The sequence below is a fragment of the Peromyscus maniculatus genome, chromosome 3 (genome assembly GCF_049852395.1).
Source record: "Peromyscus maniculatus bairdii isolate BWxNUB_F1_BW_parent chromosome 3, HU_Pman_BW_mat_3.1, whole genome shotgun sequence".
Classification (NCBI taxonomy): domain Eukaryota; kingdom Metazoa; phylum Chordata; class Mammalia; order Rodentia; family Cricetidae; genus Peromyscus; species Peromyscus maniculatus.
In genome coordinates, this window is record NC_134854.1 from 158199951 (window position 1) to 158219558 (window position 19608).

Sequence of the window (19608 nt, forward strand, 5' to 3'; positions counted from 1 at the left end):
GGTCTTACTCCCCTATATCTAAACATTTTCAACTTCGTACTTATTTTTACCTGGAAAAAATATTACATAACTCCAAATATCTAGGTCTATAAAATAGATAAACCAACCAACCATTTATTGATTTTTTTAAAATAGAAATTTGTTTTAGAAAACAACTTTTGGTATACATGTTTTAACTGTTTAATAGAAAATCACATTTTTAATTTAATATTTCCATGTGCTTTACTCATTTTTACATAAAGAATCAGTTCTTGGCTGAACTAGCCAAGTATTTTAATGTTTCTTCAGAGTTGACCAATGCTCTGATTTTATAACATGAAATTGCAGAAGGCTGTTTAGGGCCGTTTCAGAAATGGTTGGAAATTCTGTTCTAATCCCAAGCTAAAATTCACTTAATTTTTTTTTGTTTTGTTTTGTTTTGTTGAACCCCAAGTCATCGACTAAAACAACTTTTAAAATAAAGTGTTCTAGCACAATGTAACGTAAAGATACACTAAGTTGACAATTATACGCTAGTAACAAAGGCAGAAAAATTGTCATGTTTTGTTTTCTGCCATTAAACTGTGATGTGTCTCCAAGAGTGGCAAACTTGATGTTTGCTGTAAAGGCGCTGTAGCGAGTCAACATCAGTGGCCTCCAGTCTAGTCACATCAGAGGCCTCCACAGTTCTGTTTTTCTTTGTCTCCTCATTCCTCCCTATAAATTCACCCTCTTCTCCACTTTTAAATTTCTATTTAAAATTTTTAAATAGTCCACATAGGGGGTCATGTCCAGAAACAGGGAGACCAGCTGCCCACTGAGGAGTCTGTGTTTTTGTCACAGATTTCCCAATGACCCTCCTTCCTCAGCAGCCTTACTCAGAAGTGGGCAAAGAGGGTGAGACCCTAGAATGGTAGCATTTGTCTGGAATTCCAACATTTGAGTTTGGAAACTCTACAGATTTTTATACATGTTTTCTGGACAACTAACAATAAATAATAAGTAAATAACAAATAAATAAACAATAAATAACAATAACTAATAAATAGAGCAAAATCTGAGGGACAGCTGGTGTTCGCCATTGCAATTCTTAGTTCAAAATACTGGGCAAATCAACTTGGCCATTTGACTTAAGTAGAGCTTTTCGTTTTTTTTTTTTGGGGGGGGTTTCGAGACAGGGTTTCTCTGTGTAGCTTTGCGCCTTTCCTGGAACTCACTTGGTAGCCCAGGCTGGCCTCGAACTCACAGAGATTCGCCTGGCTCTGCCTCCCGAGTGCTGGGATTAAAGGCATGCGCCACCACCGCCCGGCTTAGAGCTTTTCTTTTCCAAAATTTGTAAAACAACAATAAAACTCAGTGCTGTTTGCAAGATCACACAGATGAAATCCAGTGTTAGGATTTACTTGCATTAGTTATGGACTCATGTCCAGTGTTGTTACAGTTCTGGAACTTATTTTAAACAAACCAAATATTTTAAACTAAAAGACGCTTCTGGCATATAAAGCTATCACTTAAAGCCACCATTCCCCCTTAAGTGGGGCTGGACATCAAGATTTCATGTTAGCCAAAATGGCTGTGAAGTCAGAGAAGGCCTTATACTCCATATGGTATGCTCCTGCCTCTGTCTCCCAAATGCTGGGCTGTGAGTGTGTGCCTCTGTGTCTGGCTTTATGTGGTGCTGGGGATCAAACCATGCTAGGCAGTCACCCTACCTACTGAGCCACACCCCCAGCCAGACTGTTGTTGATATTAGTATTCATTCTTTGAATGGTTAGTGTTACTGTTTAGATAATCTCCCACAAGACTCCTGTCAGGTACCAGGGATGATGCAGTCAGGGTCTCCATCCCACAGTCCATCTTGAATCACTATTTTGCATTATTCTAAGTGGGTACCATGAGCTAAGCACACCCTTGGTGTGTTAGAGGCATTTTAAAACCTGACATTGTGCCTGCGTTCTGATTGCCATTCTCTTTGAATATGCCTTACTGTTTACTATGCTGCCTCGTTCATGTGATGGACTAGACAGTGAAAAGCATCACCACTGCTGTGTATTCAGAAAGAATGAGCTAGAGAGAAAAGATCCTCCCCGTTCCTCCCCTTCCCCCTTCATCTTCCTCCTCCTCCTCTGTCTGTCTCCCTTTATTTGTGTCTTTCTCTGTCTCTGTCTCTCTTTCAAAGCATCTCCCCTTTCTCTTGAGAAGATTTATGGATCGTATACACATATCTTCATGGAACAGCTGTTCTTAGAGGGAAGAGGAACATTCCATTGCTGCCTCCAGTTTCCTTCTTTAGACATTCTTCAACCATGAAACCGGATCTTTCTATCTCACCCTAAATTATTTTAGAGCTCATGTGGAACAAATGAGTCTAATAGGTTTTAATCTGGTGTGTCATATTTTTATACATTCTGTATATTTTAAAAAAGTATCTCATTGCAGAGTATAAGTGTAAATTAGTGTTAGAATCACCATACAAAACTTTCCCACTACCTTTAAGGGGTAATTTTTCAGGGAGTAATACAAAACACGGGGCTAATGAACAGTGTGCTTGGGAGCTCTTATTCTAGGGTCCATGCGACTTCCACTTAGGGACAAGCTTTCTCCGGCAGCAGTTGAGTTTAAATTCTATTTTTCATTAGTAAAGCGTACAGTGTTAATAACAGCTTCCATTGTGCTGTCCTTTTGTGCATTGGAACACATTTCCCAGAGTCACCAAGGCTTTCAGATCTCACTAGAAACTGCCTGTATCATAAATAAGATTTGTTCAGGAAATAAAAATGTATGTTTTTCCATTGTTAGTTATACTTTAAAATATAATCACATCTGAAGCTTATTATGCAGCAATAGCCCTAAGATATTATTTTTGTAAATGTACTACTTTGGTCTTAATACTAGTTTTTAATCTCTTCTTGTTTCTATGAAGTCTGAATGAGATTTTGAAAATTGAATAATAATTTGATCCGTTAATCTTTTGAAGCTAGTAATTTTATTTTCCTCTCTTTGCAGTCTCTGAGGCTCGCAAATGAATAGGGCTTCATTACTGCAGTCTGCATTTAATAACCATTATCCATTATCTTGTAATTAAGACTCCCTGTAACGAATCATGAGGACAATGCAAAAATACATAGTACATTTCTTTAATGAACTGGAAAATGTTCGTCTTGTTCTATTTAGTAATGAGTTGCTGAATAGTCATTAAATCCACTGGAGAATAGAGTTAGATGGATTTTGAAGACTGTCTTGAGTTTGTGGTTAATCTATTAGAATTAAAATTTCATCTTCTATTTTTATCAACAGCTGATTAGAAGTCATTCTGTTTGACCAAATTGATTAGAAGACCATATACAAGGGCAGCTGTTGTTTAATGAAAGTTTTTAATGAAACTGTACCATGGAGACTTGTAATTACAGGCCGCAGAAAAGCTTTGAGTAGCCTTAGACCACAAAAACAGAATTGTGCTAAAGGTGCCAAATTAGGAACATAAGAAAGACAGTTTTATGTAAAGCAGCACATTTATTATTAATTTTAATTTCAACTACTCACAGTTGAGTGCTGGTCTGTTTATTGTGGTACTTCTGACTTTCTCAGGCCTTTCCTCACCTAGTTTAGTCATTAGCTCATTTCATCCAATGTGTGGACCAGTTGTATGGCTTGCTTATGCTGATGGTGAGGTATTTTCTCATAAGGTTTTAGCCCCTACGCTGAGCACACCAAGGTAGGGTTGGCTGTGGCTGGGTTCACATATGTTAAGATAGGGTTGGCCACTAGTTCACATGTGTTAAGGTAGGGTTGACTGTGGCCGGGTTCACATGTGCTTAGGTAGGATTGGTTGTGGCTGGGTTCACATGTATTAAGACAGAGTTGACTATGGCTGGTTTCACACGTGTTAAGATAGGGTTGGCTGTGGCTGGGTTCACACATGTTAAGGTAGGGTTGACTGTGGCTGGGTTCACACGTGTTAAGGTAGGGTTGACTGTGACTGGGTTCACATGTGTTAAGGTAGGGTTGGCTGTGACTGGGTTCACACGTGTTAAGGTAGGGTTGACTGTGGCTGGGTTCACACGTGTTAAGGTAGGGTTGACTGGCTGGGTTCACACATGTTAAGGTAGGGTTGGCTGTGGCTGGGTTCACATGTGTTAAGGTAGGGTTGGCTGTGGCTGGGTTCACACACTGAAGAGAGGTGATGGTGCTCTGTGCTTTTGTTGATTCTGAAAGCAGCATGTATTTCTCTGAGGTAATTTTGTTTTAGCAAAGGGCAGGAAAAGTAATATTAAAATGAGAAATGAAACAAAAGTATGGCTCCCTAGTCCCACCGGAGAGTCCAGTGTTCTCTAGCAGTGGTAAAGCACCAATGTAATACATTTTCTAAAATATTCTGTGTAATCAAATCTTGATTTTTCCCCCCGAAATTTAATGAAAGTCAGTATCCTAAATGCCTGAACTGTATGCCATCTCAGTTGTCTTTCCTGATATCTAAAACAGACAGTAAATGTAACATCTGCAAACTGGAGTCATGTGATCAGATTTCATGGGGCCCCCAAGGGCAGAACCCAGATGTTCGCATGTTCAAAACTCTCTATAGTTTTTAATGTAAGAAATGTTAACAGTAGCTTTGATGGAACCTAGGGCTTCTCCCATATGCTAGGGAAGTATTCCACCACTGGGTCATCTCAGGGTCACCCCCAAGAGCAGCATCCCCTAAAGCACATGTTTATATGATCACTGTGTCCCCAACGGCTTACTTACGTAGAGGATGTGCCTCATCCTTGGTGCTTTTGATATTTTTGTCTGATGACCAGGTTCTCCCAGGACCTTTCCATCTTTCAATTTATCTGTCTTTTGGGGTCTGTAACAAATTGCACCCATGCATTTTCCCTACATTATTAATCTCATTAAATGGGTCAATTTGAACTGCCCTTCTTTCTAATCATCATATTTATTTGGTGTATGCCCACAATATTCCTTTACATATACCATTATGTATTCTGATTTCACTTCATACCTGGTTTCCAGGAGGGAAAAACTTGGCGTGATACTTAACACTTTCAGATCTTCACCATTTGACCAGGATATTTGGTTGTTGGACGCTTCCCAGACTGAACTGTAAAGAGTGGTTAGGAAAGACAGAACCTCCAAAAACTTGAGGAGAATTTCAGAAGTTATAAGACTTGTGTAATTCCAATACCAGAGAGAAGAGAGAAAGAGAGGAACTGTATAAAGGGAGTGTAATGTCCACAAATGTTCTAAAACCAAGGGCAAGCCATAAGTCACTGACCTAGGAAAGTCAGAGAATTCCAAGGAAGACTGAAAAAGAAAACTGTTCCTTGCTGTGGGAAATTCTGTATGTCCTGTGGGAGCCCGTTCTCAGGTTCCTCGTGGCTTTACCCAGCAGGTCTGCATAGAGGATGATTAGGACCACGGGCCTGAGTGCAGGTGTCTGAGATGGTCTGCACTTGGCTGTGCTGGGGGATGGTCTGTATGTCAAGTTGCTCTGATTGGTCAATAAATAAAACACTGATTGGCCCGTGGCTAGGCAGGAAGTATAGGCGGGACTAACAGAGAGGAGAAAAGAAAGAACAGGAAGGCAGAAGGAGTCACTGCCAGCTGCCACCCTGACAAGCAGCATGAAAAGATGCCGGTAAGCCACGAGCCGTGTGGCAGGGTATAGATTTGTGGAAATGGATTAATTTAAGCTATAAGAACAGTTAGCAAGAAGCCTGCCACGGCCATACAGTTTGTAAGCAATATAAGTCTCTGTGTTTACTTGGCTGGGTCTGAGTGGCTGTGGGACTGGCAGGTGACAAAGATTTGTCCTGACTGTGGGCAAGGCAGGAAAACTCTAGCTACAGTTCCTAGTAATAGCATATGCAAATAGGAGACAACCAAAGGCAAACAGGAAATCCTAAAAAAGTAAAGTCAGGGAAAGAAAACAGACTACCTACCAAAGACAAAGAAAATGACCTCAGCAGACAAAAGAAGTGACCCCAGGGGACTGCCCATCAGAAACCAGGTCAGCAATAAGTGAGGGGAGGGCCGTGCTTGACAGTGGAGCTCTGTAGCAGTGATGGCTTCTGCACAACAAAAGCTGGGGGACACAGAGCAGGAACACCGCCTCACAGGAAGTGTTACAAGAAGGCCTTTGCGGGGAAAGACCGCAAGCTCCGAGTGCGTGACAGCAGGACTTGGGCAGACAGAAGAAACAACTTAGGAACCCTTCATTAAAGGCGAAGGCACTGGCAGTGCCCGCATAGCAGTGTGGTGTTATTTGAAGATGGACTGAGATGAACTGAAAAATATGTGTTAAAAACTCCAGGGCAGTCTCTGAGTAGCATATGAGAGAAGTATAATTGTTATGATGAGAGGAGATAAAATGAAAAGGAATGCTCAAATAAGTCACAGAAGATCCAAAAGGGTGTGAAAATTAACAAAAAAAAATGCAACAGGTGGAAGATGTATAAACAGGGTAGATATTAATCCAACAGAATCAATAATCACTTTAAATGTTAATGGTCCAGATATACCAATTAAAAGGAGAGTTTTAAAAAACTCACCAAGCCTCTACTGAATGTTTATAAGAGATCCACAATCAAGACTCAAAGTTTAAAAGTAAAGGGCTGGAGAGAAACACACCATGCTAACTCATAGGAGTAGCTGTATTAATTCCACACAAAGCCGATTTCAGGAGCATCATGAAGGCTTAGAGAGAAGGCATTGTATCCGTCAAATGCACTGTTACTTCAGCAAGGCATGAGAGTCCTTAATAAGTCTGGACTTAGGGTGAGATGGCTCAGTGAATAAGGGCACTTGCCTCAAGCCTGACCGTTCCATCCCGAGAACCTGCATGGTGGAAGGAGAGAACCAATTTCCACACAATTCCACAAGTTGTCCTCTGACTGCCACATGTGAACCCTTGTGTGTGGCACACTTGTACACACACACATAAGTCCATTCTTCCATTTGGTTTCTAGACTCAGAAAAGAAGGTGCCTGCTGATCTCCGTGGATGCATCATTTCCATGGTATTTATGCACAGCACAAGAGTATGTACTACTTTTCCCATTGCTGTGACCAAATACTCCTTAAAACAATGAAGAAAGGAAGGATTTTTTTCAACTCGTGGTTTGAAGGTCAGCAGTCCATCATGGTGGGCCAGGCATGCTAGGAATCTACTCAGTTCTGGTGGCAGAAGCATTGGGCTGGGACTCCTCACCTCTCACCTCTTGGTAAAACAGAAAACAGAGACATGACAGGAAGCAGTGACTAAGATATAAACCCCAAGCTTTGCTCCTAGTGGCCATCTTCCTCCGGTGAAGCTCAGCACAGCCCTGCATCACAACACTCTACAATCTTCCAAGAAAACTAGGGACCGAGCATTCACCACTGTCCTCCTACTTCCATAGACTGATGGCCATCTTTTTTCAAAATACATTCAGTCCAACTTTAGAAATCTCAAAAGTCTTAGAGTTTCACCCTGTTTGAAGACCCAAAGAGCTCCAAAACTCAAAGTAGTCCCTAAACTGTGAGCCTTGTATCAGAGTTCTCCACTTCCAGTGTACAGTGATGCCCAGTCAAAGTTTCCATTTGGAAAGAAAGGAACGGTGGTTCCTGTTAAGGAAAGACAGTACCAGAACAACACTGAAACCCAGCAGGGGAAACATCAAGTCCCGCAGCTCCATGTCCGGCATCTGGGACTCACCATGGCATCACTTGGGCTTTGCTGTCTACTCCCGTGGGCATAGCACATGTGGCTTCTGTTGTGTTTCATGTTCCGAGCACGCTAGCATCCTGGGTTATACACTGCAGCTTGATGACCTCTCCAGCCTCATGAGCAGCCCACTTCGGGGCTGCATCTGACCACGGCACATGTTGACTGCCCTGAGTAGCTTTCTAGAACCTATGCGCTGGTTTCCAGGACCCATCTCTCTTGCATTCTTACGTGTCTTCAAACCCAGCCTGGCATGGGCATTGCCCAGTTCTCTTTCATCTCCGGCTACCTGGAGATGCCATTTGTCCCCCTTGCGGCACAGCTTTGGCTGTAGTGGCCTCTGTGTGCCTTTGTGACTAAATCTATGAAAACCCTTCCCCAGGTGGGTACCCTGAAGACTTATCTTTTCAACCCACCCTCCCTTTAAGTGAGTTTTCATTGTTGCATTCTAGAGCCCTCGATGAACGGGGGCCTGCCTTCCAGGCACCTTTCTTATTGTCCCAGGGAAAATCTCCATAACAGAGTTATAACAACCATCGCCTTATTTGCACCTGGCTTAGCTTTAAACAGATTCATTTTCTTGCCCAAACTGATGATCTTTTCACGCTGCTTTCTTCCCTTTCTCACTGTAAATCTGAGCAGATACAGTGAACAACAGCCATGCCACACTCTGCATGTTACACTATCTCCAAATTTCTTCCACCCAAAACACCAGTCAATTATTTTGGAATTCAGCCTTCCTTAGGCTTTCAGAACACAATTCCCAAGAGTCTTTGTGACTCTGGGAAACCTCATGAGCACGCTTGCCTGTCTAGCTCTCTCAGCATTCTGGTTTTCTGAGCTGCCTTCAGGGCGACCCATAATCTCTGCTGCTTACGGCATTGTGGAGCTTCTGCGAGCCGCAGCCCCCGACTCTTCCCCAGAGCTCTGCCTAAGGCCTCGGCTTCCTTTGTTGGTATAGTCCTTGAGGGGTGTAGATGTTTCCACAGATTTTCCCTTTTGATGCCTGTGTAATTCTGTGATGCACCTAGGGATTTTTTAGGCCTGTTCTAGAAAGGAGGAAGATGGAATTTGCATGACTACCCTGAGAGCCAGAACTGGATACCAGGCCTCCTCCCAGCCCTTCATATGATTCCTCTAGGGTCACCTGGTTGTCAAGGCAAGGGTGTGGATATGCTGTGTCTTTATTACACACGCAGTGCCTTCACAGTGTGTGGAATAAAGGCGTGTGGATTTGAGCCTTTCAGTGCCCAGAATAGTCGTGAAGTATCTTCTCAAACCGACACTATAAGGGGAAATGTAGGTTGTTTCTTCCTTCATGTTCTGTCCCACATTTCTTTGATAGAATCTGAGAGACTCAAATGAATTGTAAGTATTGTTCCACTTACAATGGGATGGGAGCTGTGAACTTGTACCTATGTGTACCTGAGAATCTTGTGTATGCTTGTTAAAGTCTGATTCAGTTGGCCTGTTGTGGGGACAGAGAACATCGACTTCTTTCATCCAAAAATATAATTCATTTAAACTGATAAACAAAATTTGAACACATTAATTGGGTGAACATGTGATATTTCAGTCATATATTCCTTGGGTAATATTCAAATCTGTGTGAATGTGTTTTCAGTCATTTGCCATTTCTTTATGATAAAAGCATTCAAAGCTCACACTCCAGTTTTTAAAACCGTGTGTATGTGATACGGCATACAGCATCCTGATTGGTTTCCACCCTCCTATGAAACAAGACTCCAGAACTTTCTTCTCTAACAGTATCTTGTGGTCCCGTCCATGCATGGATGGGTTGGGTTTTGAGCACTGCTGGACTAGGTACCACTGAAGGAGGGCATCCCTGTTTTTGTGATAGTGTGGCCCCAGAGAAGTGGGACAATTCTAAAAGACACGCTAAAGTAGACTGCTTTAGCTGAAATCACACACACGTGTAGCAGGAATCTTAAAGAGTCTTATTAATAAAATCAAACCTATGGCCAGTTATTGGGGTGAATGCTGGAAGGTCAGAGAACCAGAACAAGCCACAGCTAACCTCATTTGGCCAACTTCTCAACTGGTTTTGTTTCCTCAGACTGGAAGCTTCTGTGTCCTCATCCCAATGGCTCTCAGCTGAACTGCTGCTCGAAAGCCTGAAGCTTAACCAGCTAAAAGCTTCTAGTTTCTGGTCTTCACGCCTTATATATCTTTCTGCTTTCTATCATCACTCCCTGGGATTAAAGGCTCACTTTTTGGGATTAAAGGCGTGTGTCACCATGCCTGGCTGTTTCCAATGTGACCTTGAATTCGCAGAGATCCAGATGATTTCTGCCTCTGGAATGCTAGGATTAAAGGTGTGAGTGCCACCATTTTCTAGCCTTTGTATCTAGTGGCTGTTCTGTCTCTGACCTCAGATAAGTTTATTAGGGTGCACAATATTTTGTGGAACACAGTACCACCACACACACACACACACACACACACACACACACACACAGGGGTGGGGTGGGGCAGAGACTGTGCCATGTGATTTCAAGAAAACTACTTAACCTTTCCATGCCTCAGTGTCCTCTCTGAAGAAAGTGCTTGTGTCAGTCCTTGGTAACAGGGGGAAAGATTGACTGCTGACACCCATGAGGCACCAGGTTCTAGTCCCTCCTCACCACTGTTATCATTTATCTCCTCATACTGTTCTAATAAACCAAGTAAACAGGCTTAAGATTGAGAAGAAGGAAGCTGTTGAAAATGTCTATGGACTGTGAAAGGGTCCCGTGTCTCTCATGAGATCTTCGTCTGGTTGGGAGGCTTACTACTTCATTAACACAACAGACATCGGCTTGTGGCAGTCCCGGGGCTGTCCAGCTGTGCTGTGTGCTTTCCACTGAGTGTGGAGAACAAGGGGAGATGAGTAGGCACTCCAGAGTTCTGTGGGAAAGTGTCAAGATACGTGGTGGTGAGCACAGGGCATAAAATTGTTTTTATTCATCCCAGTTATGCATTAAACAAACCAACTTGATTTTAACTGGCTGTGAAATATGGAGACAGGAGGGCCAGCGTCTATGGGAATCCATCCAGTGGCTAATTTATCTGATGGTGAAGGAAGATAAAATTCTGAACAGATTTTTTTCTGTTCATTTTCATTTCATAGATGTATGTGATGCATTCTGATTCCTCTCCCTGCACTCTTCCTTATAGCCCACCCTCTCTTCTATTCCCCCACTTAGCACTTCCCCACCGACCATCTATATTTCCTTATAAGGCCCTCTCATACATTTGTGTCTTGGTATTTTGTTTTGTGACACAGATTTTAACCAAGGCCATGCAACTATGGGTTTAGAACTGTCCCCTGGAGCCTGGTGGGCTCAGCCATGGGTATTCAACCAAAGGCAATGACTGTCCCTCCCCAGAACCTGCCAATAGCAAGCAGTTGGAAGGGTAGAGTCCCGTCCGTGACTGATGACTGACAGGCTCAGTCTTGCACAGACCTGGTAGTGAGTGACTCTGCTGCTGTGGTACCTGATCGCAGTGGCTGGGTTGTGTCCAGAAGATGGCAATCTGCAGCCCTTCTCCCTTTCTTCTGACTCTTGCATATAAACAGAAATATTTTTTTTTTTTTTTTTTTTTTTTTTTTTTTTTTTTTTGGTTTTTCGAGACAGGGTTTCTCTGTGTAGCTTTGCGCCTTTCCTGGGACTCACTTGGTAGCCCAGGCTGGCCTCGAACTCACAGAGATCCGCCTGGCTCTGCCTCCCGAGTGCTGGGATTAAAGGCGTGCGCCACCACCGCCCGGCCTAAACAGAAATATTTTAAAGGTAGATTTTCATTTCAGTTTTTTCACATAATTATTAAAAAGTAAAGTTGTCCCTGGAGGGGTGGGGAGTTGCACACAATTCACCTCTTTCAGTGACTTAAGTGTAAAAATAAGTTTTTAATTAACCTGGGAGTTTTTCTTTTGTTTTAGGATCAGATTTTATTAAGACTTCTACTGGAAAAGAAACGGTAAATGCCACCTTCCCGGTAGCGATCGTAATGCTACGGGCCATTAGAGATTTCTTCTGGAAAACTGGAAACAAGGTACATTATTGCCAGCAAATCTCCCTTCAAAGTGAAGAGAATGCTATTTATAACCCTCCTCACAGCCTGCACGATAACGTCTCCCTATGCAGAAGGTGTGAATGAGTCGCCTTTATTAAGATAAATGTTTAATTTACCTTTCGTTACAAAAGAACACCTCGGTGGGAAAGTATGCGATTAACAGAGTGAGTGTGAGTGTGAGAGCACATGTGTGTGATCAAGATGTAAACTCACTCTGTGTCCTTTTATTAACCGAAGACAATTTTATCACTGACAAGAGATTCCTAAATGGGTTCTTTAAGGAACTAATTGTGCTGCGACACAGAGGTTTTCTGGCAAGGCGTTGGCCGGTGAAAACAGGTTAATGTAGAAATTTAACTTCCTCGCGGAATGGAAAGAATCGCGGAGTAACATTTATTGAATGATAAGCTGTGGTGGTGATATGAAAAGTAGGCAGTATAATGGGAAATAATCTTTTCCTGTCATTATTGAAGGACACACATAAATTGGTTTTTCTGTTGGGAAACCCCCGGTCCAGAAAAACTTATTACTTTTAATAATATGAGGTGAAGAGAAAATTCTCGAGGAGATGAACTTATTAAACAGAATAATGAAATACCGTGAAACAGCAGGGAAATGGTAGCTTTCCGTCCTATAGCTCTTGAATTAAATATCCATTTTTTTTTTTTTTGCATTTTATGGCAGTTGGATGTGCTGTTTGGGAGAGTGTTCAGGAGGAATATATGTTAGCTTTTGAGTGGGAGGGTATATGTTAGCTTTTTGTCAGCTTTTCGAAGAAGAACAGTATTTTTTGAAACATACAAAGTTAAAAGGAAAAATGCCTATGGAGTATTTCTTAAAACTGAATTTGGATTTTCTACTTCAAGTTGCTTGTCTAGTCACAAATTATCAAAGAAGGCTTTTTTTTTTTTTGCATAGTTGGAAAGGTGTGTATGTGTGTGTGTTCAATATAATGAGACTTCCCTTCCTGAGGGCGTCTTTTAGAAAACAGTGTCTTGATTTCTGCCATCTAGAACTTCCCTCAAGAAGACCTTTAATGCTTTACCAAGTGGATGGAATGTCTGTAAGACTTGATAATGACTGTAGCTTACATATATTTTGGAATTAGAAACTTACATGGAATTTGCTGCTTGTGAGAGGCAATAACGTCCCAGAATTTTCTCTGAATAAGCTCACATTGTTAAGTACAGATAGGAAAAATACATATTGTGACCTTCAGATGACACTGGCCCACCATGAATGTCTCCTGCTTACTGGTCTTTCTGCACTGATACAAATCCAGCAATTTAAAGAATATTTGTTTTGTTTTCAAAGAATAGCTGTATAAGGAAAAGTTCTTCTTTCTTTCTGTTGTAACTGTCACCACTAGTTAGGGCCATGGGACTCATTCCTAAATCATTTAACAAACTGATTCTGCTGGATCACAGAAGGTTTTTGATAAGGCATTGGTCTGAGAACTTCAAAATTAGATACTCAATTTGACATGCATATGGATTCCCAGGCTCCCAGGCTTGGTGGCCATGGGTCTGGGAGATTCCCTTGGCGTCCATGTTTTATGAGCTCCACCATTAGGGATAAAGCATGCCATTGGGGACCACAGAGATGGTTCCTGAGTGGGTGATCATGGGCCATGCTAACCTGTGTTAATTCTTGGGTGTAAGCATGAACATGTCCCTTCCTAAGACAGCTTTTAGACAGTGAAAAACAAATCTCAGAGAATACGGTAAGTGCTCAGTGGTCCAGGCTTGAGTTTGGAGGGGTATTTTGCTTGTCTTTGCATCCTTTCTTTATGGTTGTTCTTGCCCCACTTAGTGTTAAGCAAAAGCAGAGTGCAATACACATCCTATTTACTTCATCACATTTCATTTCCAGCAAGGAGAACCTGTGTATGTTTGTGTCTGCACCTGCAAGCCAGGCGTGACCTTTAAGCTGCTGGCAGACAGCGAGCCTAGGAGGCCTTAGGCTGTGGTTCCTCCTTCATTGATGTGAGCCGTTTTTGTATGGTGCAAAAGCCCACCTTCCCAGGCCATGCTTGGTGCCACCTCTGAGAAGCTGCAGTTTAATGTATCATAACTGATTTCACTACAGGTTTATTTTTTCCATATTCTCTCCCTTAAAACATATTAACTTACATAAAAGCTTTGTTTTGGAATGGAGTTGTTGACACTGAATTATATTTATAGGAAATCTTTATGAACACTGCCCAACCTGCAGAAAGGCTCCTCTGATCGACAGGCATGCTTCTTGTCAGCTCACTGACTTCATTTTATTTGTTTGTTTATTTATTTATTTATTTATTTGCCATTCCTCAACAGTGGCTAGCGTATCTTGCTTTTTACTGAGCTAGCTGTCTCATGTTTGATTAAGGTGGGGACCCACTTGGGAGACCATTCATGACACTGTTCCATGAGCAGACTGAGGGTAGAGAGGAATGGTACAGGATATCCCAGAGTGAGGAGGTAGGCTTGGCGGGATCACTACCTTCTCTGTGCGATGCCGGCAATGGCTGGGATGGCTGAGAAGCATCCACACAGTGGCAGTGGTCAGGTTCACAGTGAGGTTTCCTGCTTGCTAATGGGGCCTTTCATTCATTGGCTCCTTTCTATGTTCTGTTCACAGTGCCTCCTGCTAGTGTGATCTGTCTGAAAAAGAGCTCTGAGCGCTTGGGCTACTAACAGTGTGGTTTGGCAACTTGTGTGTAGAGCTTTGTCTACTCTTCTGGAGAGTTACATTCCTAAGACAAGTGAATCAGGGGAGCACGAAGTTCTACACATGGAACCTGTGCTTTTCCTAATGGATATCAGACATCGTGTAGAAATAACATATACTGGCTGGTTTGGACTGTGTCTTTTTTTTTTTAAGTATTTATTTGTGAGTGTGTGTTTGTGTGTGTGTGTGCCTTCCTGTGTGTTTGTGTGCACCATGTGTGTATGAGTTCCTGTGGAAGCCAGAAAAGGGCACTATAGGCTGTACAGGCAGCTGCTTCCAAATAACCACTCTGAGGCTTATATTCATTGTAAATGATCGGCCAATAGCTCAGGCTTGTTACTAGCTCCTACATTTAAATTAATCCATATTTCTGTTTATGCTTTGCCATGTGGCTCATTGCTTGTTACCTCCTTTTCTTTTTTCTTTCTTTTTTTTTTTTTTTTTTTTTTCTGAGAAAAACTCACTCTGTAGCCCAGGCTGGCCTCGAACTCACAGAGATCTGTCTGCTTCTGCCTCCCAGGCACTGGGATTAAAGTAGTGCACCACCACTGCCTGGTGTTAATGTCATTTTCTACATGTCCTGCTTGCTTGGCAGATAGCTGGTGTTCCTCACTCCACCCTTCTTCATCCCATCGTTCTCAGTTTGGCTTTCTTGCCTAACTTTATCCGGTTCAGCTATTGGCCAGTCAGCTTGTTTATTAAACCAATCACAGTGACATATATTCACACAGTGTAAAGGAATATTCCACAGCAGGGCACCAGAACCCCTGGACCTAGAGCCCCTCAACGTGAGTGCTAGAACTGAACTCAAGTCCTGTGGAAAAGCATGAGTTCAAGGTGGCACTCAGCCCCTCAGCCGTGAATTGGCTGGTTTATGGCCCTCCCTATAAACTGTCAAAGCAGTATGGCATTTTTCTCCTATGCTTACATTAACAGTGTGCCCGCTTTATAGAACACTGTGTGCCTACAGCCTCAAAGAAGAAGCCTGCAATTGAGTTGATTAAAGCAACTGTCGCCTCTCCTTGCTGGACTGCTGCCAGTTTGGTTAGGTTGACCTGTGGCCACAGTGATCCACTCTCAAATACACGAGTGCCTTGCACCTCAAGATGAAGGGTCGTTTGAAGCAGTGCAGACAGGATGGACACCTGTGGTTTATTTTCTTGTTTGTTGACACTTCCCTTGGCTTCTTCAGATGTACAGTAGATTGAGTCTGGATGGTGGAGGTTTACTAAGTGAGTTGTGGCCTCATTCTTGTCCCTTCAGAAGTAGTGACTCAGTCCCCATTTATCTTGGAAAAGTTGTTTTGAAGTATGGTCAGAAATAGATACCTTTGCTGAAGTGAAAAAGACTAAGAGGGAAAGTGTGACTCAAGACTCTTTATTCACGGTGACACATGAAGTCAGCCTGTTAACAATGGCTCCTTTTCTCTCCTCCCGTCAGGTAGGTTTTAAGCCTGCAGGAGGCATCCGCACTGCGAAGGAGTCCCTTGCGTGGCTCTCTCTCATAAAGGAGGAGCTGGGGGATGAGTGGCTGACACCTGACCTCTTCCGGATAGGGGCCAGTTCTCTGCTTTCAGACATTGAGAGGCAGGTGAGTGAAAAGACCTTGTCCTTGGAAGGAGTGGAGGCTGACCACATCAGAACCAAGGCTCACCTCCTTCAAGCAAGCCCACACCTGCTGTAGATCAGGTGCAAATTCTGCTGAAAGACTTAGTATCGCAACACCAAGTGAAATTACTATTGTGCAATAGTATAACTACTAGTTTATGTGTATATTTGCTTAATTATTAACTTATGAAACTGGTTTTCCTTACAGATATACCATCACGTGACTGGACGATATGCAGCTTATCACGATCTTCCAATGTCTTAGGTCAGAAGCCAGCCCAGAAAAGCATCTTGCAACAAGTTTAAAAAAAAAGTCTTTTGCATAATTGCCAAGGTTATGTAATTTAAGAATAAGTAACTGACTTTTCTTCATTAAAATCTCCCCTGAAGTTAACTCAAAAAATGAAAGAAACAAAACAGTTGAATCTATGTGTGGAACTCAGATCAAGTGAGGCTACAATCCTCTAAATTATTAGGAGGTCTACATTTATTCATTTTATGAAAGTTTTCTCTAAAAAACTCTGAATAAAGTGTTTCCAGTAGCCTGTACTGTAGCAAATTCTGAGGGAAAATGAAGTTCAATCGCCTGAGACATGAGATTCCAGGGCAGGGAAGAGGGCTTGGCAGGGAAGGGTGCTTACTACCAAACCTGACCACATGCTCAGTTCTCTCTCGGTAACTGCATGCCGGAAGGGGAGCCAGCTCCCGGAAGTTGTCTTCTGACGTCCACACATATGTGCCCCCTACCTCTGACACATAATAAATAAATAAAATGTAATAAAAAATAAAATGTGACACTCAGCCTCCCTCTTTTGCCTGGGAATGTGGAGTCCTTCCTTAGATATCCCCCTGAATTTCTGTAGTGGGTGGAAATCTTTCATTAATTGTTTTGCTAATGAGATTCTGATGTTGTTATGAGAAAATGTGAATGCCACTGAATTTTTAAATACAAAAGTCTTTGCTTATTTAACTATTTTGTTTATTTGGGGGAATAGGGCTTCTGGGCTGGAGCTTTGAAAATGCTGGAAATACCACCCTGCCTGACTTGGTGATTGTTGTTGTTTTAATCTCTTTAAATTATTAAAAAAGAAAAAGAAAAGTTGGGTATGTGATGGCATGTGCTTGTAACTCCAGCCTTGACCAGGCATCTTACTGTGTAGTGAGTTAAAGGCTCCTGTCCAAAATCCAGGCAGACTGTGTCTGAGGAACCACACAGAGGCTGCTCTCTGCTTTCCATACATGCTTATACGTTTACCTGCACACATGCGTGCGTGTGCACATACACAGATCAGTCCAAGGTGGAGAAGTAGCCATGGTGTAGGGATGGCACGCTCGTGTGCCCTGTGAGAGAGGCCTTGGACTTGATACCTGGGACTACAAGAATAAATAAGTAATGAGCAAGTCTAGGGGGGGAGGCTGGCTGCCGAGGCTGCAGTCGCTTTCGTGGGTCACCTTCATGCAGCTAGGGACACAACAGAGCTGTGACATGTGACAGGCCTCATGCTTCGTGTGCTCCTTCCCTCTGGCTCCTCCCTCTCACATCTCCTTTGCTTGCCGACATCACCTCTACCATGTTGTAGAACCTGACCTTTTTACAATGGTGCCTTTTCATCAAGAATCAGTCAATCCTTCTTTCTTTCCTTTTTCTCTCCCATCCTCCTTCCCTCGCTCCCTCCCCTCTCTGAATAACTCTGGTGCAAAATCACCAGCCTGAGTCAGTCTGGTGCATCATTTCCTCTGCAGACGTCTAGCCCAGCCTCTGTCTCTCCCTCACCTTGGGACTTTGGGCCAGTCTGTGTGCATCCTTCAGCCTCCGTGTCTGCCTCTGAGAAGGGAAGGGGTGAGGGAGGTGATGTAACAGTGCTTTCAGACCCAAGATCACATCACCCCAAGGATAATTAGAACAAATCCAAGAAAATGTTTTATGACTAGAAAGAGAAAACACTTTGTACCGATCTAAATTAGAATTTGCCTCTCGGGAGTCAATTAAGCAATTCCCTGAAAGCACCTCACTAACTGTAAAGGAAACAACTAAAATAAGAACAGAAAAGAAACCCTGCTTTCCCCAGCACCATAGCAAAATGCTGACTCCTGGCTTGTGCCTTAGCTCTGAGTGCCGTATCCAACTTCATAACGTGCTGGCCCTGATGCTCGCCAGCGCAGTGACCAGTCACCTTTGGAGAAGAAACATTACGGAAAAATAATTACATCCTATCACCTTCAAAGCTATTCTAATTTCAGTGGGGTTTCTGTTTTCCTCCCATTAAACCCAGCTGGTCATTTTAGTTGATCAGGTGAACAGGCATCATTATCTGCAATTTTAATTTATATGAGGCATCACTGAAATCGACCTCCGTGGACAGTTACAGATGCAGGCAGGAGATTTAAGACTTGTGACTCTCTCAAACCCATTAGAAGCTGGTGAGTGTGGCCTGATCCAAGGAAAATAATGTGATATTTTGAGAGACAGTTTGTTCCAAGGACTTTGGGATTCTTCATGAGGCACTCCTGGCCCTTCTTTCCCACCTCTTTATCTTCATGTTACACAGATGACTTTAATGGTGACATCCTAGCTGACAGAGATTGCTATTAAACCCAAGGAACAAGTCATTTCTGAGGTGACCATGTTTCACTTCAGAGCATTAGGGACAGATGTTTTACACAACTAGGAAATGAATGGCCAGGTTCTGTGTGAAAAGATTCAGTTTATAGGGACAACCTTCTTCTTGCCCCAAAATGGTTACAGTATTGCAATAAAGCTTGGTAGGCCTAAACTTGACTCTTAATCATATGAAATGGGGACTTGAAGGGACATAGCTCTGTCGTTTTGTACATGGGAAAAAACTCAAGAGTAGAAAACCACTTCATCAAGGTTACATTCAAGCCAGAGCTGAAGCATGCTCGCCTTTAATGTCTTTAAGGCAGCTCTCCAAGACTTTGGGACCATCCAGGTCTACATGGAGACTACCTGGAGAGTTCCAGGCCAGTCTGGGCCACATAGTAAGACGCTGTCTCAAAAACAAAGTCAGAGCTGAAGCCAGAATCCACATCACCACCTCTTGATGTATTTGACGGGACAGGGTCAGGTTTTTGAAATTGAAATGTTTTTGCCTGTTGACTCACTGTGTCATTCAAAATCATAAACTAAATTAAGTTTAGTCTGAGACTTAGTGCTTTCAAGGCCACCTCCACTTAGCTGTTTGATTATGTACTAGTGTGGTTGAGTTTTCCTGTTGATCATAATGTCATAATTTTGGATGACCTATAGATGTACATTTTTAAAGAGATTATATTTTGTTTTAGGAAAAATTATTTGGATCCTAATTTGTGTTATGTACGGGGAGAAAATGACTTGCGTAATCACAGAGCAGTTGTATAATTATGAATCCTTTGCTTCATTCTGGATCATTTCAACACTAATGAGAAATGCAGATGAATTAGCTTGCGTGAAAAACTGTTAGTGATATCTGGAAGTGTGTCCACGTGGTAAGCAGTCGCACTCGAGGTCTTGAGTGAGCTGACACTTTACTGTGTC

General features: G+C 42.6%; 1 protein-coding gene across 1 annotated transcript in view; it reads left to right on the top strand.

The window, feature by feature from the left end:
- The window catches only part of Dera (deoxyribose-phosphate aldolase), a 79405-nt gene extending 62362 nt beyond the window's left edge, over window positions 1-17043 (top strand). The window contains exons 7-9 of the mRNA XM_006976500.4: window positions 11624-11736; window positions 15907-16056; window positions 16282-17043. Coding sequence (XP_006976562.1) covers window positions 11624-11736; window positions 15907-16056; window positions 16282-16338 — 320 coding nt within the window. The 3' untranslated portion in view covers window positions 16339-17043. The remainder of the gene's footprint in view (window positions 1-11623; window positions 11737-15906; window positions 16057-16281) is intronic.
- The last annotated feature ends 2565 nt before the right edge of the window (window positions 17044-19608 follow it).